Here is a 17230-nt window from a genome sequence, read left to right as displayed (position 1 = left end):
AGATTTCCCTCCCCAGGAGGGGTCACCAACCAATCGCCTTCATGGGGGCGCGTGACGGGGAGGGGCAGGTGATGCGAGAGCGTGACAGGGAGGCGGCCATAGGGGCAGGTCTGCCCCCGTGGGTGGTGGTGACTTCTTTACGGTCCTGTTCTGTCCCCCACCCGCTCCCCTGCCGTCTCCCCCATCCTGGCTCTGAACACGGGAAGGACGCAACACCCCGGCTCTCACCTCTCTCCCTCCACAGCCTCACTGAGCGCTGGGACCCACTGGGATGTCCTGGGAGGCTGAGGCCAGACAGCACGGGCGGGCACGGGCCTGACTGCCCTCTGAGGCCACCTGGCTTCCCAGAGCATTTCCACCGGCATCTGTTCTGACAGGTCCCCCCACACGCTGCCTGGGCGCCTCCCTCTCTGCCCTCAGTTGCCTCCACTGTCGGAATTCCTAGGGATTTTGTGATTCTCAGGAAGCACAGCGTGGCCGAGGCCAAGTCAAATCCCTTTCCCACCCGTGCGGGGTGCTGGACTGGGCACCCCTGCAGGAGTCCCCCGTGTTCTCGTACCCATGTGGGTGAGCCCCAGAGGCCTGGTGTCCAGACAGTGGAGCCGTAGGATCACGCATCCACGCGGGTAAACACCAGGGGCGGTGGCCGAGCCATCGCGGATCGCAGATTTCTTTCCCTGTAACGTGGGGGGAGGGGAAAGGGTTTTGAAGCTGCTGGTCCTCCATCCGTTCACTCCCTCAGTGGGCAAGAATCCAGAGAAACAGAAGGAAGGCATGGGACCCACCTGGCCTCCTGTCACCTGGCCTCCGCCCCACAGCCTGGTGCCTGTCAGCCACAGGAGTACTTAGGGTCAGGAAACCCCAATCTGTGCATCACACTCCCTGAAAAGTGGCGTAGCCCTCATGCTCTCTGCCCAGGAAATGGGGGAGAATACCCAGTGCAGCCCGCTGCTGCAAGAACCCCCAGGAGACCAAGTTCACCTCTCAGAGCCGGGGGTACACGTGACACAAAGGGGCAGCGTGGGTACGGCCCTCATGTCCCAGATCCCATTCTTGGCTTTCTCCTGATTGCATCCTTGAAATTATTAGTACACCTTGATCCTAGAGGCTCTCTGGTCCAGGGGAGTCTGGTCTGATCTGTGTGCCTGCTCGATTGGGCGAGTTACTAAACATTTCTTGTCTTACCAAACGGGGATGAAGATAAGGGTAAGATAACATATGTAATGGAGTTTGTTTCGAAAACCTAAAGAAATGCCTTTTAATCCTCCCACATGCGCCTCCCTTTGCCCCTGATCACTCCTGATTCTGAGCCCAAAATTCCTTCCGAGAGCCTGAGGCGGGTGGATGGCTCTGAGAGAAGTTGGTGAAACACTAGGTGTGGTAGAGGGGACAGATTGCCCACTGGCCTTTAACAGATGAAGGGCCCAGCCTGGAGGACTCACCCTGAGGACGTTTACTTTGGCTGAGAGCTGGTCCCCTGCCCGTGGTGGCTGGGATGAAGACTCCCCCCTCTAAGGTACAAGGAAGATACAGGCCTTGGTAAAGTCTTGGAAGATACAGAAAACTCAACCAGCAGAGGTTTAACCCGTAAGGATATTTGGGTTTACTTGACATGAAGTGTGGAGGTGGGTGATGCTGGAGCAAATCAGCAGCTGAGGGAGATCAAGGCTCAAGTTCTCTGGCTTTTCCGCATTATCATAGAATGACTGCCTGAAGCACCACATCACACCCTCACGCCACCCAGCAAAGGCAGGCTGCAAGGGCTGTCCATGACCGCTAGAGGGCGCTCTCCTCTCACCAAGCAGTAGAAGCCTTTCCCCAGAGCCTTCAAGTAGATGCCTGCTCCTGCCTCATGGGCCAGAGTGGAGTCCTACCTCTAATCGAAAGAGAGGTTGGGAAAGTGAGTACTTTTTCCGTTCTTTATAGGGTGGAAGTCAGGGAAGAAAGAAGGGAAGGAACGGATGTTGGGAACTGGGAAACGGGCCTGTTTTGTCATGGGGGAAAGCCCTCCTCTCTGGCACTGGGGAACGTGGGGAGAAGGTACAGGGGACGCGACAAGCTGGACTCCAGAAAAAACTCCAGCCGAGACCCCCAGACAGGTCAGTGGCGACCCAAAGGGCATGACGCAGACCCAAGGACTCCCTTGCTCCACAGCCGCGGGGGCTTGGTCCCCTCTGTCCACCAGCTCTAAGGAGGGGCAGGAAAGTGGGAGAGGGAGGGTCCAGAGAGACTGGCGACTACTACCTGCAGACGCTGCACAAAGTACCGTCACACACTGCATTTCCAGAGCGGCCGGAGTAAACACAGGTAGTTTATTTTTACCTCTCACTAACAGGTGAAGATTGCGAGAAAGATCAGATACGCTTCAGATTATAAAAAGAGAAGCCAACATTTCTCTGCACATTCTCCCGCGAAGGTCACGGCACACGCACGACACATACACTATTGCACACACACGCATGCTGCTGTGTGCGTGTGCTGGGGTCCCCATCCTGATGTTTCCTCATGTGCAGTGTATCTCCTGGCCCCCGGGGCTTCTGTACTTAATCGTCCTGGTGGCCAAGGGTTGCGGGTGGGTGATGGATCTGCTGGAAAATTGGGAAGAAAACTGATCGCGCAGAGGGCGGTACCTCCTTCTGGGGACCAGGTGGCTGGGGAGGGCGGGAGGGCGGGGCTCCTGGGACCCCAGAGACAAGCTCTGGGAGGAGGCGTCCAGGAGCACGGCTGGCTGAGCTGAGCTCCCTGGAGCAGGGCTGACTGCCCCGGGGGCACTTGAGGCTGCTCACCCAGCACTGCCCGCCAGGGTGAGGCGTCTGCCCAGGTCCAGGCAGGTCCGACTGGCTCCCTTCCATCTTGCCTGTGTCGGTGATAAGGGGGCACCGTGGCCTCCGTATCTCCCACCCCACCCCCCATTTTGTTCTATTTTCCAGTTTGGAGTTCAAGCGTGGGGGGCCAGGCGGGTGGGTGTTTCCTCAAGACGTCAACCCGCGCCGTCCTCTGCAATTGTTTTTATTATTAACACTTGCAGACGCTTTGCGATGGATTCGATCTCCTAAGTCAGTTTCCATCTGGGGGAAGTGAAGAAATTACCAGGCAACTTTTATTACCACCATGAATACGTAAAGAATGTGAGTAAGGTTTGGTGCCTGTTTTCATGATTTGACAAGGGTGTGACTCCGAGTTGCTTCTGAGACTTTGCAACCCAATGGCCTGGTGCACGGACGCCGATGGCTGATATCCATCGAGAGAGCCTAATGCAATTACAAGTCACGCTCTCATCTGGCCCAAGATAGCCTGAGTTAATGTGTAATCCACGATGAGAACCCAGAGGTGCAAATATCACATTCCTCCCTCAAAGGGAAAATCCTTTCTATTTTTTAAAAGAAGTACCAGCACAGAGTAACATTTATCTCTTTTAATTTTTAGGCTGATTTTGGGTATGAGGAATCAGAGCAGTCAATCCAGGAAGTGAGTTCAGGCTCAGAGGACCCCGAAACATCCAGCCAGAGATGGAGTTAAGACCCCGGCGCCGGGCTGATGCCATCCCCACCGGAAAAGCGTCTAAAACTGACACTCCCCTGCAAAGATGAAGTGTGGGGAAGAAGAGGTGCCTTAGCAAGAATAAGTATTTTCTTTCACTTTTAAATAATTACAGAGAATTTGCTTAAAAGCGTGACGGGAACGTTCTTTAGAAAACAAAGATTGTTTTTATATTTTGTCATTCTTTCCACTCCCCACCCCCAAGCAAGCGATGAAGCGCGTTACCAAGGACAATTCTTCACAGATCTGTAGTTAGAGATGTGAAGAAAAGCCAGGAAAAAAATAGGGTGCCTCACCCAATGGGTCTTTCACCCCTGTGTTTCCATCCCCCAGCCCTGGATTCAGACTGATTTAGGCAAAACCACTTCTTTCTAGTCACCCCTTGGCCATTACTTTGGGTAAAAACGCAGCAGGCAATTCGGAGCAGGGTCCCGTGGTCCCATGTGGTGTTTTTCTCTCACGAATTCTGCATCTTCAGACCCCACGGTGTTGTCATGGGCTTACCTTCTAAAGGGTCATCAGCGGCCACAGGATGGAAGCACCAGGGGACTCCAGAAACGTTGCTATCAAAGCAGCAGCCCTTACTTTTGCACTCCGTAGACGTGATACTGGGGTGACCACAATTTACCCTTCGATGGGGTTCCATCTGACACGTCTCTGAAAGTACATGGGCCAAGAGGTGAAGGTAAGTGGCAGGCTGGATCCCTTCCTGTTATTACCCGCACTGCAGCTCACTTCCTTTCCCCAATTACATCAGCAGCCAGCCGAGCAGTTGATGTGGACCCAGGGCTCCCCACACAAGAGGAGACCCTGTCCTCATTTCCTGATGCGCAAACACCGAGACTCTGGGAAAATGCAAGGTGCCTGGGATTTGTAAACTTGGCACCTACCTAGAGAATCTACTCATTTGCTCATTAATTTCAACAATTATTAAACTTTATTCACTCAATTGATAAATATCTGTGGAGCACCGCTTGTGGGTGCTAGAAATGGGAGCCAGCGCAGCAGAAATAGACAGGGATCTATTTATCCCCTCAGGGGTCAAGTTCATGCCAGGCCCTGTGCTGGGTGATAGGGACCCAGAAATTAAAAATAGAGGCGTTGTTGTTAAGAAGCTCACAGTCTGACGGAGGCGGGAGCTGAGTAAAGGTACAAAACGGCACAGTGCAACCAGCCGTGGGCAGGCCCAAGAGGGGAGAGTGACAACAGGCTGAACAAAGCAAGGAGGGCTTCCTGTCGGAGGAGGCTGACCTGATGAGGATGAGGCAATGGGTGCTCCAAGCAGAGGGAGTAGCGCATTCAAAGGCGGTGGAGAGAGAGAGCAAAGTGTGTTCGAGGTAAGATGGGGAGTCGGGGTAGGGTAGTTTGGGGAAGCCAGGCTGAGGGCTGGAGTGGACGACTTCAGCCCAACAGCAAAGGGAGCCACTCGGAAGCTTTAAGCAGAGGAGTGACGACATTGACCCAAAGTGGAGAACACTCGCGGGCGGCTAACGGCTCCCATGTGTTCTAGATGCAAGATGGGGAGGGTCTGAACTCAGGGCCACAGTGTAGGGCTCTGAGAAGGCATACTGCTCAGACCGGGTGGTGGGCGGGTTGAGGCAGGTCGCAGAAGAAGAATCCGGAACCCCTACCCTGTCTTGTGGGTGAGGGGGGATGCTTCGAAGGTTAGGGGCTCCGCTCTGCACGTGGGCTCGGCGTGCTCGTGGATGAACGCCACCAGCTGGCCTCCAGAGACAGGCCTGGCCGTGCAGCCGCGCCATCCACTCCCGGACCAGACTCTGTCCCCGGGTGAAGGGGACGCGCAGCCAGGCCTTGGGAGTGTGGGTGGTAAAGAGACTGGGAGGGAAGGAGCCGGAACAGAGCAAGGAGGACCGAGGTTCAGGGCAGACGTGGTCACGAGCTGGCCTTGACCTGGAACATCTCGCTCTCAGAAGAAGGCAGTCCAACCAAAGACAGATAGATGCCTGGCGTCTCCTAGACTGGGAGGCAGGATGCTCGCCTTTGGTCCCTTGTGAAGTCCACCTGAGCATCTTAAAGCGGAGCCCGTCACTCGAGCTGGTCTTTGTGGGTTTTTGTATCGACATCTGAGGATCGCCTCCAGCTTTCTTTGAAGAAAAGTTTCTGTGGCTTTGCAGAAAGACGGGCGTCCATCTCCCACTGGCGGTGCAGCCTCTTGGGGACATCAAACCCCCCAGGGTCTGGCCTCCCCGCCGTAGAGAGAAGGTGGTCATTGCCCACTCCACCGGGCAGGGTGGTGGGGAAGGTCAAGACAGGCTGTGTGTGCAGAGCTTGAACCACAGCTCTTTCGTCCTAAACGGGAACTGAAGATTTCCAAGCGTTCTGTCCTCAACAGGAGTCCATCTTGCCCACTGTTTTCTGTTGCATAACAGGACTAAATGGAAATGATTTCCAGCCAGGGCTACACTTGTAATTGGATGGAGTTTCCTAGTTTTCTGTTTTCACAGGATCGCTGACCCTGTGAGAACCATAGAGAAAGGTTGAGCCTTGGGCCACAGGGCAGGGGCCAGCGGGTGGCCAGAAGCTGGTGTGGAGAGTGGGGACCAGGGCTAGGCTGCCCAGACTCCCGGAAGCGGACAGTGCCGTGGGCAGAGCTGGGGACTGGGGTGCCAGGGAAGATGCAGACGGACCGGGGTGCGGCCAGGTGCAGACCACCCTCCTCCATCCCCACAGGAGGTCATATGTCCTTTCAGGTCCAAGCCCCCTCCCTCCTCCTTGCCTTAGGCTGTGGGGCCTTCCTCCCCCCATCCCCTCCTCACATGCCTGGTCCGCTGTTCCTGACATGTGGGGTCCTTGGAACGTGTCCAGAGATACATGGGACCCATCCTTTTACCTCCCTTCAAACCTCTATCGGAATCCTCATTCTGAAACCTTTGGAAAATCCTTCTCCACCCTCTCCCTTTAAAAGTGTATCTACCAATAATAAGCAACGTTTATTGAGCCCTTTGTAGCTTTTCCCAAATATCATCACACGTAATTTTGTTGACAACCGTCTGAAGCTGAAGATTGACCCTGTTCTGCAGGTAGAGGATTTGAGACACAAACACGTTCAGAGGAAGCAACAGTGTCCTCCCTCCTTAATGCTCTCATTTGGTGACACCCATGGACGAGGCACTGATGGGACACATGCACCAATGGGACAGGTGGTCTGGGTTCCACGGAACAGGGGGCCCAGGAGAGCCCACAGAACCTGCCAGCGGGGCTCCCAGGGGACGGCCGTCCTCAGAAGAGGCTCTTAGAGGTCTGTGTGGACCTTGAGTGGGTCCAGCCCCAGGGGTTAGAGGTCTGTGTGGACCTTGAGTGGGTCCAGCCCCAGGGGTTAGAGGTCTGTGTGGACCTTGAGTGGGTCCAGCCCCAGGGGTTAGAGGTCTGTGTGGACCTTGAGTGGGTCCAGCCCCAGGGATTAGAGGTCTGTGTGGACCTTGAGTGGGTCCAGCCCCAGGGGTTAGAGGTCTGTGTGGACCTTGAGTGGGTCCAGCCCCAGGGGTTAGAGGTCTGTGTGGACCTTGAGTGGGTCCAGCCCCAGGGGTTAGAGGTCTGTGTGCACCTTGAGTGGGTCCAGCCCCAGGGGTTAGAGGTCTGTGTGCACCTTGAGTGGGTCCAGCCCCAGGGGTTTGGCTTGGGTATTCACATCAAAGATAGCTCTTTGAAATGTGACACTTAAGAGTACTGAAGAGACATGCCAACTGAGGCCGCTGCGTTCTCACCGCAGTCCCCAAAGCTTCCACGGGCCCCTCCACCCTGCTGCTATCTTCCCCTGTTCTGCTTTCCAGAATCTTCCCAGGGTCTAGAACAGCCCCTGGCACTAAACAGCGCTTGGCTCAAAAGTACGTTGTGAAACCATGACTCCCAGAGGTGGACCCCTGCCCCGCGTGCCCACCACAGAGCAGGAAAGGGGGTGTCTTACCGGCCTCGCCCTGAGCCAGGCTGCTGAGGGCCAGAGCAAAGACCATGACCAGGACGCAGGTCACCTTGGGCTCCATGGCGGCTATGACCTTCCTCCTCTGTCCAAAGGAGACCACCGTCAAGGATGAGTGTGTGTCCTGGCCCTCGATCTTATACCGCAGGCTCTGTTTGCTTTTTAAAGAGGGTCAGATAACGTTTGCCTAAGGAGGGCCCCGACACCCTTCATTCCAAGTAATCTCCACGATTAAAAGGTGTTTCCTAAACACAGCCAAGCCCAACTGACAAGTTTGTTGACAGAGAAAAATGCTATATTGCGTGGTCATCTTTGTTGAGGGAGTTGAGATTCAGAAAATCCCTCTCTTATGCTGTGGCAGTCTCCTTGGTCACGACATGGTCCAGTGCCTGAGCTTTTCGGAGACCCTCCTGCTAAGTCAACAGTACACTCACGGGGGAGTGAGTCATAGGTGAGATGCCCATGGCAGGCACAGTGTGTCAACAATGACTCACCGGTCCCCCATGGCGATTCAGGGACGGACAGGCAGACAGGGGCAAGTGAAGCCCCCTGGCCCAGCCTGGTCCTTTCCAACTGGGCATGCAACTCTTTCCAATGGTTTTAAGGACCCAAGTGCCTGGGCAAAATGACCTGGAAATACCAGGAACTGGACTTCAAACTTCTTCTTTTCTCCACTCGTCTGTCTTGTCAGACTTTTCCATGGCAAACTGGTACATGAGCAAAGCACCCTTAGGTCCTTCAGCACCCTGGCCCTGTCCAGAGAGCCATGCCCTTCCTGTTGGCATGGACATTGAAAATTCACCAATGTTCAACATCCCACTTAAAGGAATTGTGGGAGCATTTTTACTTATTTACCTAAATTAATTAATTAGATTTTTTTTTTTGCTTTGCTTTTCCTTTCCCAGTGGAGTCCTTTTCACAGTGAGGTTGTGTGTACGAGAGCTGACGTGACACTGATGAAGTAGCGGTCTCTCCCTCTAGCAGGGGCCCTGCATCTGGCGGGGGGGGGACCTCCCTCTCTCAGGGCCTTGCGGTGCAGCCTCCCTGACCCTGTACCAAAGGGCCACCTCCAACCGCAGTGTCCCAGGTCCCTCCCCTGCTCTGCAGTTCTCACTGCCTTCTAAGGGTCACAACGATTTGCTTACACTCTGTCCTTGTTATGTATTGACACCCTCGCCCCCCCAGTAGAACGGAAGGTCCACAATGCAGGGAGCTTCGTCTATTTTGTGCGTTCAGGTGGCCCCAGCACCTACGACAGTGCCTTATTCAACAAATATCTGTTGAAGAATGAATGAATGAATGAACGAATGAATGAATGTAAGAGAAATTCTTTTCTTCAGTGAAAGATTAGGTTCGGAGGAAAATGAGTCTGGCCTTGGAGAGAGAATAACTTCTCTTGGGTGACCTGGTGCGTGTGTCCTGGCAGCCCCTCTGGGAGGGGAGCAGGGTCAGAACTGGGGCCCCCACCTTCTTAGTCAGGCTCCCCCCCAGCCCGCCACCCTGGCTCCAGCTGCCGACCCTGAGCCGGGGTCTCCAGGAGAGGCCCAACGGGCAGGATTCATGGTTGTTTGCTACATCCTTCCCGGTGTGTGTCTGACTTTGCCCTCCCGAGTGAGTGGGGGGTGGGTGGACGGGGGCCCACGTCACTCTCCAGACCGCCTCTCAGACTTGCAGTGGCGATTCCAAGACTCCTGGCGGACAACACTAACACAAGACCCCACGATGGTCTTGTTTTTAGAAAATGACCATTTGGTGAAGAAGACGCTGCACTGAGTTGAGTATTGATCCACTAACGAGCTGGGTCGCCTTGTACAGATATTGGAAGTCCTCTTGGGTTTCACTTTTCTTGATGGAAAATAATGTGTCCGGACCCTGAGGCAGCTGGAGCCTGATCTAACTTGCAGTCCTCTCGTGCTAGGGTTCCAAGTGGGCGCCCCTGGTTTTGCATGCCCAGCAGGCCTTCCTGCTTTGGGGCTAAAGTTTTCCATCTCCAGGCCCCCTCCCCACACCCACTCCCACTGCGTGTAGTTTGACTTGGCCTGCCCCCCGTCGACCTCCATCTCACAGTCACCCTGGTTCTGCTCGGGGGTGCATGTCTGAGTGGGGTGGGCTGGGGTCCTCTGTCTGCCCATCCTGATCAGCTCTCTGAGCCCCTGGAGGCGCATCAGTTGTGTCTCCAGCCCTCACATCCCCTGGCTTTTGGCCACTGTGGTGGCACCAGCAGGACGTGGGTACTTGGGAGAAAGTGAACTCAGTGGGCGGAGGTTGCCTCCTGGTCCCTCCTGGCAGTGTCACCCTGGACAGGCTGTACCTCCACGTCTACCCACAGCCCCGTGGGCGGCCCTCTGCACACAGCAGTCTTCTCTGGCTCACCAAAACTGACCCCTCTCTTCACTCCTCAGGCTGAGGGGTTCACTAGCTCCAAAGAGAGGTCAACACTCTCTCCATCAAACTTTCCTTGAATTACCCAGATTTGGAGTGACAGGCCTGTTTCCTGCAGGGCCTCTGACTGACACAGAAATTGCTACCAGCAGTGACCCTGTTAACCGACCCCGGAAATGAGACCCAAGGTTGGCTCCCAGGGCATGTCTCCTGGTTGGAGAGGTGGAAAAAGGTCCCAAACCTACCAGAGGTGATGTGGAGTGAAGTGTGAGGTAAGGTACCTGGGAGCATGAGTGTGAGTTAAGGTACCTGGGGACATCTCGTTTCCATGGTAACAGTCACGTGATAAATATGGGGGTCAGTTGGCTTCTTCTGAGAGCTACACAACATTCAAGAAGGAAAGAAGGAATGGAGGAGTGAGAGTGTCCCTCTGGGAATGGGAAAAGGGAGTGGCTTTCCCAACTAAGCCTCCACTGTTGTGAGGCAGTGAGGGCTGGGCTCAGGCTGGGCCAGGCTTCTGGATTTTCAGCACCAATTAGACGTCCATCACATCCCACTTCCTTACACCAAGGTCTTGGCCTTGGAGAGCAAAGAGTTAAACTCTGAGACATGGGGTTGGGAAGTTTGGGCAGAAAGGTGAGGCCGAGAATTTGGGATCCTGAGCAAATACCCTGACCCTTCTCCCCCAGCAGAGATGACCCCTCCACCCCCATCTGAGGCCAAGCATCTCTCCCCTCCATAAATGCTTCCATTGACCATTGACCACCCAAGGGCTCACACGGGATGTGGACACAGGATGGGGCCATCTCCACATCCCGCATCGCTTCCAGGTGCACGAGGGTGAGACCCCTCATGGCCCAGACACAAGCACTGGCCTGCCAGGGTGGACAGCCTGTGCCCAGGAGAGTTGCAGAGCTGCATTGGCAGGATTCTGGGGGAGACTGAGGGTAGATTTGGGGGTGTCAGACCACAGAGGATGAGGTGCCAAGCTCAGAGGACTGACATCGTCACACTCCCCAGGATTCAGGGAGGATGTGCTGGCCAAGCGTACAGGAGGCTATGACCGTCCTGTGAGTGGGTAACCAAGCCCTGGGCTCGAAGGTGGCCAAGAGTTCATGCAGGGGAAATGCCGGAGACCCACCTTCCACCTCCAAAACATGGCAACCTCACTAGTCAAGGTGGCCCTGGGTTAGCAGCATCCCACCCCTGGGATCTCGGCAGACACGCTCCCTCCCAGGCTTCATGAATTCAAATCTGCATTCTAGAAAGTTCCCAGGTACTTCACAGGCACGTTAGCTGTGGGAAGCTCAGTGATGCTGCAGGTGAGGGGGTCCCGGCTCAGAGAGGCTTCAGTGTTGGATGGACCTATGATGTGCACCCTTCTCGGCCACCCTAGGGTCCAACATCCCTTGACTCCACACTCAACCATCCTCCCCAGGCTCCTGCCAATGCAGTCCTGCAACTCTTTTGGGTTCTCCCATCACTCAGATATTCAAAAATGCCCTGGTCGGGGGCCACCAGGATCTTTCACAATCCCCTCTGGGCTTCTCAAGTCTTTGTAGCCCAGAGTTGATGTGGGACCGAGTCCCTCACCAAGAATGGAGGCCAGGTCACCTTGAGGAAGAGCCTTACAGCAAAGCCACAGATACAAGTGATGAGCCGTCCCCCAAGCCTTCCCCAGAGTGATCTGAGCCATTCACTAGTACTCGTTTGCTAGGGTTTAATTGAGTTCCCCAAAATATGTTGCAGTCCTAACCCCCAGTATCCGTAAATGTGACCTTATTTGGAAATAGGATCTTTGCAGATAATCAAGTTGAGATGAGGTCATTAGGGTGAGCCCTAATCCATTATGACTGTGTCCTTATAAAAAGAGGATATTTAGACACAGACATACACAGAGGGAATATGATGTAAAGACACCCAGGGAGAACACCATCTATAGCCAAGGGAATGCCTGAGGCTGTTAGAAGCTATGAGAGAGTTACCCTCAGAAGGAACCAACCCTGGTGACACCTTGATCTCAGACTTCTAGGCTCTAGAAATGAGAGACAATAAATTTCTGCTGTAAATTCAGCTTGTGGTACTTTATGATACAGTCCTAGAAACTAATACAACCGGGGTGACTACTACTGGAGAAAGAAAACTATCTAGGCTTTCTGAAGGTCATTAAATATTAGCTCTGAACTGACACTAATCCTCAGAGCCCAAATCTCCTGTCGTTCACCAAAGATGGAACCTGTGGATTTCAGGTGCTGGTTGAAGCCTTGGTCCAAGACATGGCCTCATTCTGGGTCCAGCAAGGTGACACACACATCCCTTGGGGACCTCCTAAGGCCCAGAACAGATACACTCAGTAGCTACATTGCTTCTCTGATTTTTGGAGAGGCATATTATAGTGGAAGTCTCTCTCACCAAGACAGGGAAGAAAAACCACTATCACTGTCCAGGAAGGAATTGCAGAAATCCATGTCACTATCAAGGATGTGAAAGATTCAGGAGTGGTCACTGCACATGCCCTTTGAGCTCGCATGTTTGGCCAGCGCTCAGGCCACGTGAGTTACAGAGAATGACTACAGAGCACACGTTCTCTGTAAAGGGCCAGGTAGTAAATATTTTAGGCTTGGTGGAAAAAATTTGACCTCTATTACATGTTCTTCTTTGTTTTATTTTTGTAACCCTTAAAACATGTAGAAACCATTCTTAGTTTAAAGGTTGTATTAAAACAGGCCACACACAGGATTTGGCCCACAGACCGACATTTGTCACGTCCTTGATATAGAGTATCATAAATTTAACCAAGTGGTGATGACAATTGTTGCTGAGGTTCTAGATGAAATATCATTACTGGAGCAAATTCCCTGGCACCTGATATGCAGCTACTGACCTAGAAAATGTTTGGTTTTCCCCATTACTTCAGAAAAAATCATCAGAAGAACTTTGCCTTTGCATGACAAGGGCAGCAATATACCTCTATTGTGTGAGTTATATTGGGTTACATCAAGTCCCCTGTTCTCTGATATAACACATTCAGAGGGACCTTGAACATTCTGTTAAACATCCCGCTGGCCCATTACACTGATGACAGGATGCTATTTTGATTGCATTTGGAAAACAGGAAGTAAGATGCCTTAGCAAAACACAGATGTGTCAGAGATTGGAACTGCAAAAGTTCAGGGACCTGGCCTATGAGTGAGGTGTTAGGAGACCCAGTACACTGGAAATATCCTCTTGAAAGAGAAAGATAATTTTCTGCAGCTTGTACCACTCACCCCCAAAATACTCATGTGATTTTGAGATAATATACACAACATTTGGACATATTGTTCTGGCTTATTTACCAAGCCACAGGTAAGTTTGCAATTTTGAGTAGAGTTAAGAGTCATAGACTGCTTGGCAGCAGCTGGTCCAGGCTGTAATACAAGATGCCCTGCCACTGAGCCCAGAAGTTTCTATGGCTTGTGAAATAGTCATGGCAGACACAGATAGTGTACAGCGCCTTTGGGAAGTCCTAATAAGTGAAACAGCACAGATCTGTCTAAGTTCTCTGTTGCCATGTGCCAAATGACCCCAAGATTTAGTGGGTTAAAGCAACAAACATTTACCGTCTTCTAGTTTCTGAGCTTTAGTTGTGCCACCACAGCTTTCCTGGGGCCTCTGGCTCAGGCTCTCTCATTGGCTACAGTAGGTGTCGTCCAGGGATGAATGCAGAGCTCATGAACGCAAACACATCAATTTTCTTTTCCCTGTCCGTATACAAATGGCCCATGTAAAAAGTGGCGATGGTGACATATAGGATCAATCCCATGAGTTTCTGCTCACTGTGGCTGATCTGAGTTATACCACTGAATGCCCATCAAAGGCTGGCACGTGAGACTGGATATAGCATCATTACCCAGGAGCAGTGGCTGGCAAGCTGGCAGCAAGTTAATTTGATAGGATTCCTTCCATTACAGAGGGCCAGGGGCACATAGTTTGGGTCTGGACATGCCTTCCCTCTGAGCCTGCAGCCCCTGGCAGCACCACCACTCACTTGTGTATTTACAGCAAGTGTAATCCAGTGCACAGAATACATCACAACACATTTTAGGTCAAAGAAATAGAACAATGTCCCAGCTAGTCGCTGGTCTTTCCACATGCCCACCACCCAGGGGCAGCTAGATTCATAGAATGATGGACCTATCTGCTTGGCAGCCAGCAGTATATGCCTCAAACAGCAGCAGAATATGGGACCATCTCAAGCCAAGTGTGCCTGTCCAGAAACCAAGCAAGAGAAGTAGGAGTGGATTTTCTGATGACTAAAGGATGTAAGAAATTTTGCTTCCCATCCCCGTGACCATGGCCTGAGTGCTGTTGCCCAAGAGAGGCTGGCTTCCACTTAGAAACACACTCTTGGTTCCACTGAACTGGCAGTGAAGATAGTACCCTTGACCTCTTCAGGCCCCTGAACCAGCTGGCAGAGGATTATCAACTAGAAGGAGTGGTTCTAATTCCCAAAGGAAACTGTGTAACTGCTGCACCGTGGGAACCAGCAGGACAATGCTTGTAGCCCAAGGGGGTCACTGGTAGTGCTTTCTCACTCAGGGGTCCTGGTCGATGAAAAACCAAAGCAACGCAGTAAATATAAGACCACTTAAGAACTCATATCCTACAGATGTCAAGATTTGGGTCACCCTACCAGGGAGATAACTGCATCCAGCTGGAATGACTGCAGATGATAACAGGACATGAAATGGGAAGGAAGCAATGATAACCTACTTTGACCTCTTGACCAACAACCAAAGCAGGTACTGTTGCAGCTATGTTTAATGTAAATTAAAGAAAATGACAGTAAATACTTAACAAACTTCTGGAAGGTTTAGGGATTTCTAACCCTTGGAAAAATGAGAGAAATCATCTAAATGTATATAAATACGTAGGTAGAGAGCAAATTTGACTGTGTAAAATATCTTGAACTTTGGATATCAAAAAATTTTAACTGTGCAAAGTTTATAGTATATATAATGGACAAAGGTTTTAAAACTTTAAGATGTAAAGATCTCACACAAAATGATTTCTAAAACCCTGGAACTCCAATAATTAAAGAAACAAAGAACGTGAACACAAAATTCTTAGAAAACAATATGCAAATGATTAAAAATTACAGGAAAAGTGAGAAAAATTATTAGCAATCAAAGAAATAATTTAAAACAATAACAATATTCAAACCAATCAAATTGTCAGATTTTGATTTTTTTTTAAGAGAAGATTCAATGCTGCTGAATGAAGCTCAGGTGAAATGAACACCTACACCCATAGTAAGTGGAAATCGGCATCACCTCTGTGGAAATCAACATGGTATTTTGTACCAAGAATCTGAGAAACAGCACACTCTCCGACTCAGTAAATCTACTTTGGAGATGTCCTAAAGAAAGAATCCCAAGCACAGAAAAATCACTTTTTTCCCCAAGAAAAATCATTTTGCATGAAGATGTTCATCAAAGGAAATCTTACTAATAGTGAAAAATTATAAGCAACTCAAATTACCAGTAGTAGAGAAATCGCTAACACATCTTGGTTACAGCTACATGGTGAAACATGCAACCATCACTAGTGTATTTCTATGGAATTTGTAATCACGTGGAGAATTTTCATCCTGCAGTGTTAACTCAGAAAGAACAAGACAACAAAGCTTTACAAACAACTCAGTAGAAAAAAGGAGAAAAAAGAAGATACACCAGTGGGTGTCACTGTGAAATGGTGAGTTCCATCCCTTCTCTTGGATTCTGCTTTCCTGGTCATTGAAATGTTTTTTGTTTGTTTGTTTTTTTATCTATGTATTTTATTTATTTTTGGCTGCATTGGGTCTTCGTTGCTGCGTGCAGGCTTTTCTGTAGTTGTGGCAAGCGGGGGTTACTCTTCATTGCGGTGCAGGCGCTTCCCATTGTGGTGTGTGGGCTTCCCTTTGCGGTGTCTTCTCTTGTGCGGAGCACGGGTTCTAGGTGCGTGGGGTTCAGTAGTTGTGGCACGTAGGCTCAGTAGTTGTGGTGCACGGGCTTAGTTGCTCTGCAGCATGTGGGATCCTCCCAGACCAGAGATCGAACCTGCATCCCCTGCATTGGCAGGTGAATTCTTAATCACTGTGCCACCAGGGAAGTCCCTGAAATGTTTCTATAAGGCACATAATAAACTTTTATAATTGAAAAATACTGTATTTTTTAAAATGAGGTGCAATGACTTTGCTCTCCCCAAAAAGAGAAAAAGAGGGGAGTTCCCCTGCCACCTCCCCTCCATGGGTGAGGCAGTGAGTCAGTCCTGGAGCAGGTATTTGACCTTGGAGGGGTTCCCCACTGGCCACACCCCACTGACCTGCTTCCCCCAAGACCTGCTTGCTCACACCTTCCCTAAACCTTCCCTAAAGTTAAACACAGGTCAGGAGTTGGTGTGAGCTGCCCATAATCCCATAGATTTCAGCAATCCCGCTGAGCAAAGCCACACATTCCTGTCCGCTGAGTCCTCGATCCACACAGAGGCCGTGTCAGTGAGGTGCAGGCTCGCCCAGGCCTCTCCACACTTTCCTCCCCGCTGAGCCCAGCAATAGCCTTCACCACCCTTCTCTGTTTAGAGAGGAAATGCCAAAGCCCAGCAATCCCTTCCACTAACCAAGGCTCCAAACACCCACCAAGTCCTAACCATGGCCTCCAAGGAGTTTAAAACTAGGAGTGAGAGACAAGGAGCCTGATACCTGATTCCTCAGCCCCAAGCCATCCCCACCAGCCTCCCTGACTCTGCCGAGCTGCAGCTAAGCATCCTATGCTCAGCTCGGCACCAGCCAGGGTTGTTCTGCCCAGCAAGTGAGCCTGGAATTCATCTGCTGATTCCTTGCCTAGGTTCCAGGAGCCTGGGGTAAGTGCGGACACTGTACATTCTCCCATTGATCTGCACCTCAGTCCCCAAGGTGAGGACTGCACCAGCCCCCTCCCAGGGACACTGGCTGTGTTACTTCCTCCCGCCTGCTGTCCCTGGCTGGAGTCTTACCCCCTCGGGCCTTGGTGCTGCACCTCTCCTGACCATGAGACCAAATTTCAATCCATGTCTACCCCAGACAGAAGTGTGTGAGTACATTTGTTATTTCAGGCATGAGGACTTTCCATCTGGCTGGGACTGGTAGTGAACTGTCTCCACTCCAGCAGAGGAAAGAATAAGAAGAATTACATGTAAACTACCCTTAAGTGGGGCTGCCCAAGGATGGCAGTTACTAGCCCCTGCTTTGCTCTGAGGCTGTTTCTGTAATACTGTTTCATAAGCCCCAGATTATCCTGTGGTTTAGTGATCAGTCATGATTGACCAGTAGGGAGAGTTTCATTTACTGGACAAAGGGCCTGGATTTGATCA

General features: G+C 51.5%; 1 protein-coding gene across 1 annotated transcript; it reads right to left on the bottom strand.

Annotated features, from left to right (window-relative positions):
• Positions 1-246: 246 nt before the first annotated feature.
• On the bottom strand, positions 247-7544 carry LOC132424021 (trefoil factor 1-like). Its single transcript, XM_060009844.1, has 5 exons — positions 7466-7544; positions 4045-4197; positions 2787-2857; positions 560-677; positions 247-284 (listed from the first exon to the last, which is right to left on the bottom strand). Exons 1-5 carry the CDS (start codon positions 7539-7541, stop codon positions 247-249), a joined length of 456 nt encoding a protein of 151 aa, XP_059865827.1. The 5' UTR covers positions 7542-7544.
• Positions 7545-17230: the final 9686 nt, after the last annotated feature.

Source organism: Delphinus delphis, chromosome 4, assembly GCF_949987515.2.
Source record: "Delphinus delphis chromosome 4, mDelDel1.2, whole genome shotgun sequence".
Taxonomy (NCBI): Eukaryota; Metazoa; Chordata; class Mammalia; order Artiodactyla; family Delphinidae; genus Delphinus; species Delphinus delphis.
This window is presented reverse-complemented; position numbering and strand designations above follow the sequence as displayed.

What these genes read in the sequence shown, in the direction of transcription:
- LOC132424021 (XM_060009844.1), bottom strand. Translation starts at nt 7,541, where the DNA reads ATGGAGCCCAAGGTGACCTGCGTCCTGGTCATGGTCTTTGCTCTGGCC. An exon ending in CCTGGCTCAGGGCGAGGCCG is followed by an intron (nt 4,198 to 7,465) that starts GTAAGACACCCC and finishes ATGTACTTTCAG; the next exon opens with AGACGTGTCAGATGGAACCC. An exon ending in CGCTGATGACCCTTTAGAAG is followed by an intron (nt 2,858 to 4,044) that starts GTAAGCCCATGA and finishes TCACCGACACAG; the next exon opens with GCAAGATGGAAGGGAGCCAG.